The sequence below is a fragment of the Ochlerotatus camptorhynchus genome, unplaced genomic scaffold (assembly GCF_037179485.1).
Source record: "Ochlerotatus camptorhynchus isolate MF236.1 unplaced genomic scaffold, CSIRO-AGI_Acam_v1.1 ptg000020l, whole genome shotgun sequence".
NCBI classification, from domain to species: Eukaryota; Metazoa; Arthropoda; class Insecta; order Diptera; family Culicidae; genus Ochlerotatus; species Ochlerotatus camptorhynchus.
The window spans coordinates 1,276,558-1,286,478 of NW_027040512.1; the positions used below are offsets into that span (position 1 = coordinate 1,276,558).

Below are 9,921 nucleotides of genomic sequence, written 5' to 3' on the forward strand. Positions count from 1 at the left end.
ATTCTTCCCTATATTGTGATTTAGGTTAGGCAAACTAGAATTTTCAATTTGTAAATACTAAATTAACTTATTCGCTATAAATCTAAGTTTTACTCACTTTTAATTGTAGCTATTAGTTGTAAGTAGGTTTTATTATTATAATAACTATTTATTTTATGCAATAAACGAATTTTAAATTCACTAAAATTTTACTGAGCAAATTTTACTTGATGGAAATGACTTGTGTTTTTATCTACTTCTTTTTTGCTGCTTTTCTTTTTCGGGCCGTCATCATGACGGACGTCAAACGAGCCCGGTGGAAAACTTGTGGCCACGTCAGGGATGTACCTTACATCGCCGTAGCATTGGGGGGCTTTTCGCCGTCACATTCCCCCGCCCGTGATCCGTTATAATCTCCTGCTCTAGGATCACCATTCTCCATGACGTCGAGCATTGCCAGCTTGACGACCGGTCTTCGAACTACTCCTCTACTTGTACGCACCCAAGCTTGCCGTATTCGTCCATCTGCACCAACCGCTACCCTCTCCACTCGTCCTCTTGTCCATTGATTCCTAGTTGATCCATCCACCACGAATACTAAATCTCCCTCCTGGATATCCTTCACGTCCTCAAACCACTTCGACCGCCGTGAAATCACCGGAAGGTATTCCTTCAACCATCGCTTCCAGAACTCATCAGCCAAATGTTGCGCCAGCTTCCAACTACTTCTCAGTGTCATCCGATAATCCGTAAGTTGAACTGCTAACTGCTTGACCCCGGAAGAACTCCCCAGAAGAAAGTGGTTTGGCGTTAATGATTCCTGATCTGCCGACTCCAAGGGAATGTACGTTAGAGGTCTAGTGTTAATCATTGCTTCAGCCTCAACTATGACTGTTTCCAGCGTCTCATCATCTGGTTTAATCGCCGCTTTAACCGAGCGCACCATTCGCTCCCATACCCCTCCCATATGGGGGGCCCCGGGTGGATTGAACGACCAGCGGGTGTTGGCGTTGGTGAACACTGACGCTAGTCTTTCCTCTCGGTCCTGAATCTCCTTCTTCAACTGGTTGTTGGCACCAATGAAATTGGTCCCATTGTCACTGAAGAATTCAGCTGGTGAACCTCTCCTTGACACAAAACGACGAACTGCTAGCACACAGGATTCAGTAGACATACTGTGTACTACTTCCATGTGAACCGCCCGGATGCTGAGGCACGTAAAAAGTGCAACCCAGCGCTTTACGTTGCTGCGTCCAACCTTTACCAAAATAGGTCCGAAGTAATCGAGGCCCACGAAAGTGAAAGGTCGTACAAAGGGTGTAACCCGGACATTCGGTAACTGGGCCATCGGTGGTGACCTCGGAATGGCATTGCGTATGCGACAATATACGCATTCCTTCGTGACTCTAGCGACTAACGCCCGCATCTTCGGAATGTGGTACTCCTGTCTCATCTCGTTTATCACGGTTTCCCTGTTGGCGTGACGGAAACGCCGGTGAAACTTGTCTGCCAGAAGAAAGGTGATTCTGGACTTCTGTGGCAGAATCGTAGGGTGCTTTGCTGAATATGCTACGTTTGGAGCTGCGTCGATTCTTCCTCGCATCCGCATCACTCCACATTGATCCAAGAATGGCCAAAGCTTGTAGATATTACTTGTTCTCGATATCACTGAATGCTGCAACTGCAACGTTCCGTCGAATCCGTTGAGCTGAGCTACCTCTTCAGCATACCAGTTCTGCTGCGCTTGTTTATACAACGTAGCTTCTGCCTTGGCTAATTCCTCCTGTTTCAGCACTCCTAACTCCAACTGTTTGCCTTGACGTTTCCGCTTCAAATTATCGACGAATCGTTGAACTAGTGACACTGTTCGCTCAAGTTTTTCCCAGCGGCTGAACCTGGTTGCCTCGATCAACGACTGGATCTTCGTGTGCACGTTCATTTTGCGAATTTCTTCTTCAGTAGAATACGGCACAGTCCTCTGCTGCGGCCAGAAACTCTCCGGTTTGGATAGAAATTTTGGCCCACGAAACCAAGGGTTATCAACGTTGAAGTTCGGTCCCCCTCCCCACTTTGTCGCCTGATCCGCCACATTCAGCTCACTTTCGATTTTCCTCCATTCTTGTACATCCGTCGTAGAAAGAATCTCCGCCACTCGAAATCCCACGAACTGCTGATACTTCCGATTATCTGACCGCAACCATGCCAAAACTATCTCGGAGTCTGTCCAAAGCACACGCCGAGTTACTGGAAGTTTATGCATAGCCATCACACTGTTTAGTAAACGGGATCCTAACACAGCACCTTGTAGCTCCAGACGGGGAATTGACATCATCTTGAGGGGAGCTACTTTCGCTTTTCCGGCCACCAACGCTACTGCAGGACCTTGGGTTGTGTCCACTCGGAAGTAAACTACGCTGGCATAAGCTGACCTGCTAGCGTCTACGAAAACATGGATTTCGAGCGTCGAGTAGGTCTCATATCCGGCTCCGAAGAAATAGCACCGTGGAATTCGAACCAAATTAAGCTCACTAAGGAGTGCCGTCCAGCGTTTCCACTGGCCACATAGTGTATTATTTATTGGTTCGTCCCAGTCTGCACCTGATGCCCAAATGTCCTGCATCAATGTTCGGCCGTGGATCAAGAAGAAGCTAATCAACCCTAACGGATCGAATAAGCTCATAACTACCCGAAGCACCTCTCGCTTCGTAGGTGTGTGCGAATCGTCCAGAGCGTGTTTGAGATCCTCGCGCAACACAAAAGTGTAGGTGAGTTCGTCACCGCTCGGGATCCATTTCATTCCTAGGACGGATTCAACGTTTTCACCTTTCTCCGCCTTGATTGACTTCTCCGGTTCCATTGATTCTGCTCCGACTTGCACTGCGATCGCTGGATCGTTGGAAAGAAAATTACGAATCTCAAATCCACCTTCGGCATGTATCCGCTTCACTTCACTTCCCACCTTCACTGCTTCTTCTGCTGTTGAAAAACTGTCCAAGTAGTCATCCACGTAATGGTAATGGACAATTGCTGCTACCGCTCTCGGAAACTCAGCTTCAAACTCCCGTGCATTCAGATTTTTAATGTATTGCGCGGAACTCGGCGAACATGTCGCTCCAAATATTGCCACGTCCATAATAAAGACCACGACCTCTAGTGTTGCACGATCACGCCAGAGAAATCGCAAGAACTGGCGATCCGCTAGCCTGATGAAGAAGCGGTGAAACATTTCCTTGATATCTCCCGTTAGCGCATAGGCATATAAGCGGAAGTGGAAGAAAACTGCAATCAGCGACGTGAGGAAGTCAGGACCTTTCCGTAACGCTGAATTGAGTGATATTCCGTTTACTTTTGCGGCGGCATCCCAGATGATCCTCACCTTGTCGGGCTTTTTAGGATTGAGCACTACCCCAATCGGCAAATACCAGCACTTCTCCGGATATGTATTTGATAGTTCGTCCGTCGTAGCTTGATGAGCGTAACCTTTCTCTTGATACTCCCGCATTTGTTGACGCACGCAGTCGTAAAGATGAGGTTCTTTACTGAGTCGTTTCTCTAGCGAGCGCAAGCGTCGGTACGCCATCCCGTAGCTATTTGGAAACTGGATATCATCCCACTTCCATAGAAGACCAGTCTCAAATCGGTTGCCAATCCTGCTAGTCGTCGATTGAAGTAGCATACGTGCTCGTTTATCCTCCTCTGATTCGAGCGGAGTTAGCGGAGGTGCTACGCCCGAGTTGTCTAGCGTTATGTAATCGCGGACTAGCTGGTTCAAGTCTGGCTCTGGGTTGGTCCATCCTCCAACGTGAAACCCACAGGTGAATGGTTCCGAAACTGTCTGAGAGCAGCCGTAGATACTCCAGCCAAGACGACACTTGGCTGCCATAGGTTGGCCCCAACCTCCTTCCCGAATCTTCAACGGAACCGTCAGTTTCAGGTTGTCAAGACCAATCAAGAGCTTCGGTGTTACGTTTTCGTAATCGCTGATCGGCAAACTTCGTAGATGCGGAAAACTTGTTGCTAAGTTGTGGTAGTGCAACGATTGCGTCGGTAGTTGAAGGCTAGCTACGGTACGTGCGTCGAATAACTTATAGCGTTTTGCCAGCTCGCAACCCGAAATCTCCACCCGAATCCGCCTGGAGTTCGGTTCGTTCCGTGTAATATTCCCGGTCCATTGTAGATTCAACGTTTCAATCGGCCCAGTGATTCCCAACTGCTCAGCTACTCCATCATCCAATAGTGTCAGCTGCGAACCTTCATCCACGAATGCATACACGTTCAGCTTACATTTGTCTCCATATAGCGTTACTGGTAGAATCCGGAAGAAGGGACTACCGTTGGTTTGTTGCTCCGAATGGCTCGTAGAGACTACTGTCGGTACGGATGGTGTGGCCGAATGCAACAGTGTATGATGACGCAAACGACAACCTTCTATTCCGCACCCTCGCCAGGTCTTACACGGCCATCTCCCGGGTTGGTTCAAGCAAGTTCGACACAGCGAGTTCTGACTGATGACCTTGAATCGCTCATCGATATTCAACGACTTGAACTTGAAACAGTCCATTACCCTGTGACCATCCATCTTGCAATATGCACAGATCTTTATCGGCTGCTTTGTCGGTGTGGTTGACTTGTTGTTCGACGAAGTCGGCCCAGTCGAAGGATACTCTGAATGAGCTTGTACGTAACCTCGATCTTTGGGCCTAGAATTCACTCCTTTGGTTGACTTTCCAGTCGGTGTGTCATCCATCACTTCGAACGCTAGCTCCATCAACGAAGACATGAACAATCCAAAAGTTCCAAGATTCACTTCCTCTACGGCACTTTTGAATGCTGACCACTTCAACCGGTAATCGACAGGAAGCTTTCCTACAAGATCGTGAAGCAGCGACGGATTCGTCAGATGTGGCTGTTGGTTTGCATTCTTCAGGTGTTCCACCAGATTGTCAACCGCCATACCGAAGTCGACTATGCTTTCCAAGTTGTCCATTCTTGGAGGAGGAAGATGACGGATTTTCTCGGTGAGTGCTTTAATCAAAGTTTCTGGTCGACCATAGCGTGACTGCAAAGTCTTGATAACATGAGGAACGCTATTCGGAGAAAGAAGTCTGCTGCGCACCATTTCCAAAGCAGAACTCTTCAGGCAGCGTTGTAACCGAATCAGATTTTCATCCTGGGAGAATCCACACGTAGCTGTTGACCTTTCGAAGTTGCTGATACAGATAGGCCACTCCTCCGGATTTCCCGAAAACACCGGAAGATCTTTTCCCATCACTTGACGTGCCGCTAACTGATGCTTGGTAGGGCCCTTCTCTGCTTGTTGACTTTTGATATCTCGGTCGCTATCGTCGTCGCTCGTCTCGGTCTTGTCCCACTTTTCGTTAGGCTTGATTTTTCTCCGAGCTTTGTCAGGAACTGGATGGGGAACGTCGTCGAAGATTGGTTTTCCGGGTTTCTTATCCGAAACTTTGCGAGAATCCTTGGCTGCTGACGTGGACTTCTTTTTGTTGTCTCCCTCTGTCTGCTTGCCGGATTTCTGCAACCACTTTTTCACCTTCTCAACAGATTTCGCCGTCTCACTTTGACAAACGCTCGAAGCTTCACTACCGCGCTGTGACAACTGTCGAACAAGACTTTTCTTCTTCTCAAGCGACTGCTGCCTCATTTCTTTTTGGGCTTTACGGAACTTTTCTTCATCCGCGAGCTGTTTCTCCTGGAAAGCTTTATCTTCTGCCAACTTTTTGGCTTCTAATTCTAACTCGCGATCCCTCAATTGCTTCTCTAACCTTAACTTCTTTTGCTTCAACTCTTTTTCTTCTTTCAGTTCCTGCTCTTTTATCCGCTCTTGCTCCTCCAACATTTGCATTTCTATCTCGAGTGCCCTACTTCTAACACTAGAGGTAACACTTACTGAGTCTTTCGTTGCCAACTTCTTACTCCTTCTGGTATTCGGTTTGTTAAAATCTGAAGCCCTCGACGATTTTCCTCCGTTGGATGGAACTACCAGCGTCTTTTGCTTCAAACGTTCTTCTTCAACATCTTCCAACGTCATTGGAGTTTGATTGAAGGTGCCACAAGAGGTGCACTTCCACGGTTGATTAGATACGCCTTCATCGACCTCCGCACAGCTGAAGTGGTACCAGGAACCGCAAGAGTCACAGGCCACCATATTTTCGATGTTGTCCAGGTGCTCACAGCCCACGCAATTGGACTCATCCTGTGGCTTATCTCCATCATTAACCTGACTCATTTTCAGGGGATCTCGCGATGAAAATTTCTAAAGAAATTGTTGTCACCGTTTCCTTAGCAGCTCCACAAACAAAGCAATTTTGGGAACAGCTTTAGCTATAAGTTTTATTTATTGTTTAGTTACAATTTCCAATTTTAATTTCATGCAATACTCACAAATTTTCAGTGATCTTCGTAAACTCGACGAGATTCTTCCCTATATTGTGATTTAGGTTAGGCAAACTAGAATTTTCAATTTGTAAATACTAAATTAACTTATTCGCTATAAATCTAAGTTTTACTCACTTTTAATTGTAGCTATTAGTTGTAAGTAGGTTTTATTATTATAATAACTATTTATTTTATGCAATAAACGAATTTTAAATTCACTAAAATTTTACTGAGCAAATTTTACTTGATGGAAATGACTTGTGTTTTTATCTACTTCTTTTTTGCTGCTTTTCTTTTTCGGGCCGTCATCATGACGGACGTCAAACGAGCCCGGTGGAAAACTTGTGGCCACGTCAGGGATGTACCTTACATCGCCGTAGCATTGGGGGGCTTTTCGCCGTCACAAGGATGGTTCCAACATTCATTGTATTTTGAGATATTCTGAGATCAATCAAACATCAAATTCTTTTTACAGTTGAAACCAAAGTTTTTGAAACTTTGGGAGTTTCTGTCGAAACAAAATTTGGACAACTTACGTTTATAGCTGCCTATTTGCCATTCCAAGAAGAATGTTCTAGAGGTTGATTTTACTGCAAAACACCGCTCATGGAATAGTTCTAAACGTAATATTCAGTTTGATGATTGTTCTGCAGGTTATTACACTATTCAATATCCAAAAAGCCCAACATGCCTTTCTTCAGCAAGAAATCCCTTCTTCTTATTTCTTCTTCTTTGTATTTCAAGCTTATTGCATATCGCATATTAGCTTATTGCGTGCTCTCAACTTAGTGTTCTAGATGCACTTCCACAGTTATTAATTGAGAGCTTTCGATGCCTTTACCATTTTTGCATTGGTATAATTGTGTGGCAAGTCCAATCATACTTCTATGCCCAGGGAAGTCGAGAAATTTTCCAACCCGACTGAGCTAAGGGAGGCCCTAAGCAAGAAATCCCTCCACTATTGATTCATGTCAACTTTGTAGCCAATTGGTTACCCATGCTGACTTCGGTTCTGATCACCTTCCAGTAACTTTTGAAATATCCCAAGAAATAATTTGTAATCCCAACAGCTCTACTTTCAATTACCATAGAGCTGATTGGGAGCAGTATCGAACATTTATGGAATATAACTTCGATCCAAACATTCCTTTGCAAACCAAAGATGAAATTAATTATGCTCTTGAATCTCTGACTACTTCTATAGTTGAAGCAAGAGCTGCCTCAGTACCAAAATGCGAGGTTAAATTCGATTCAATTATAATAGACGATGATCTTCAGCTCTTGATCCGTCTTAAAAATGTCCGTAGGAGACAATATCAAAGAACACGCGATCCTGCCATGAAGGTTATCTGGCGGGATTTGCAAAAACAAATTAAAAAGCGATTCTCTGCCTTGAGGAACAAAACTTTTGAAAATAATATTTCCAAATTAGACCCGAGTTCCAAACCCTTTTGGAAACTCACAAAAATTTTGAAAAAACCTCAAAAGTCTATTCCAGCGCTTAAAGAAGGTGGTAAAATTTTGATCACAAATTTGGAAAAAGCTCAGAAACTTGCTAAGCCATTCGAGAGTTCCCATAATTTCAGTTTGGGTCTTACTAGTCCTATTGAGAATCAGGTTGCTCGGGATTTTCTGAATATTTTCTCTCGGGAAAATATTTTTGATGATTCCTGGGGGACTGATTTGGACGAAGTAAGGTCTATAACTAAAAATTTTCAAAATATGAAAGCTCCAGGTGATGATGGAATTTTCTATATCCTCATCAAAAAACTCCCAGAGAGTACCTTGTCTTTCTTGGTAAAATTATTTAACAGATGTTTCCATTTGGCATACTTTCCTGATAAATGGAAAAATGCAAAAGTTGTTCCAATTTTGAAGCCGGATAAAAATCCAGCTGAAGCTTCTAGCTACCGTCCAATAAGTTTGCTTTCTTCAATAAGTAAACTTTTTGAAAAGATAATTTTGAATAGAATGATGCTTCACATCAATACGAACTCAATTTTTGCAGATGAGCAGTTTGGATTTCGCCATGGGCATTCAACTACTCATCAACTCTTAAGAGTTAACAATTTAATTCGTTCAAACATATCTGAAGGCCACTCAACTGGAGTTGCTCTTCTAGACATAGAAAAAGCATTCGACAGTGTTTGGCATGAAGGTTTGATTGCTAAATTGAAAAAGTTTAATTTTCCACTTTATATTATGAAATTAGTTCAAAATTATTTAACTGACAGAACTCTTCAAGTAAATTATCAAAATTCCAAATCTAATCGACTACCTGTTAGGGCAGGAGTTCCTCAGGGTAGCATTCTTGGGCCTATATTGTATAACATTTTCACTTCGGACCTCCCTGATTTGCCTCAGGGTTGCCACAAATCTTTGTTCGCTGATGACACAGGCATTTCCGCTAAAGGAAGAAGTCTTCGTGTTATTTGCAGCAGACTTCAGAAAAGTTTAGATATTTTCTCTTCTTATTTACAAAAATGGAAGATTTCTCCCAACGCTTCCAAAACTCAACTTATAATATTTCCACATAAGCCTAGAGCTTCGTTTTTGAAACCTAGTAGTAGTCACATAGTCACTATGAACGGAGTTCCAATTTCCTGGTCAAACCAAGTGAAATATCTTGGATTAATACTTGACCAAAAATTAACTTTTTAAGATCACATTGAGGGCATTCAAGCCAAATGTAACAAATATATAAAATGTTTGTATCCTCTTATAAACAGGAAATCCAAACTTTGCCTGACGAATAAACTTCTAATATTTAAACAAGTTTTTAGACCGGCCATGCTTTACGCTGTACCAATATGGTCTAGTTGCTGCACTACCAGGAAAAAAGCACTTCAAAGGATTCAGAACAAAATTCTGAAAACGGTTTTGAAGTTGCCTCCCTGGTACAGTACAACCGAAGTACATAGAATTTCGAATGTTGAGACTTTAGCACAAATGTCCAACAAAATAATTAATAATTTCAGGCAAAAATCGTTGCAATCCTCAATTGCAACGATTAATTCCCTTTATACTTAGATAAGATTTAGTTTTAGTTTTTAGTTTTAAGATATCAATTGTTATACTGACATGCAGGTTAAAAAACCTGTTTAAAATACTGAATTGCCAAGACATGAACAATGTAAAAACACTTAGATATATATCATAACAATTAAGGCTGGTACGTTACTGCAGTAACTGGAGCACCTAGGTTAAAATGAAATGTAATTTATTTTGAATTTGGAACAAATAAAGAGTTAAAAAAAAAAAAAAAAATCTCTCAGATGCTGGAGTCGGTTTGCCAGATTGAGTCTATATTCACGAGAAATCAACGCTTAAAGTCATTGTTTACATTTGGTAAATAGGCCTTTTTTTATATGTTTCTCTAGTTACTAGCTTTCGCTATCATACTTCAAAACCATAATAGGTCAAAATAAAAACGATAAAGTTGAGTGTTGTGGAGCCCAATCTGAGTAAGCCTACTTGTCGGATTGAAAACTATTTAGAACCAAATCGACTCCGGTTAGGCATTTTGATGTCATTTGTGACAACTGT

The 9,921-nt window shown here is 43.0% G+C and overlaps 1 protein-coding gene across 1 annotated transcript; it reads right to left on the bottom strand.

Moving 5' to 3' along the window:
• Positions 1-328: 328 nt before the first annotated feature.
• On the bottom strand, positions 329-6,226 carry LOC135703310 (uncharacterized). Its single transcript, XM_065224501.1, has one exon. It carries the CDS (start codon positions 6,224-6,226, stop codon positions 329-331), a length of 5,898 nt encoding a protein of 1,965 aa, XP_065080573.1.
• Positions 6,227-9,921: the final 3,695 nt, after the last annotated feature.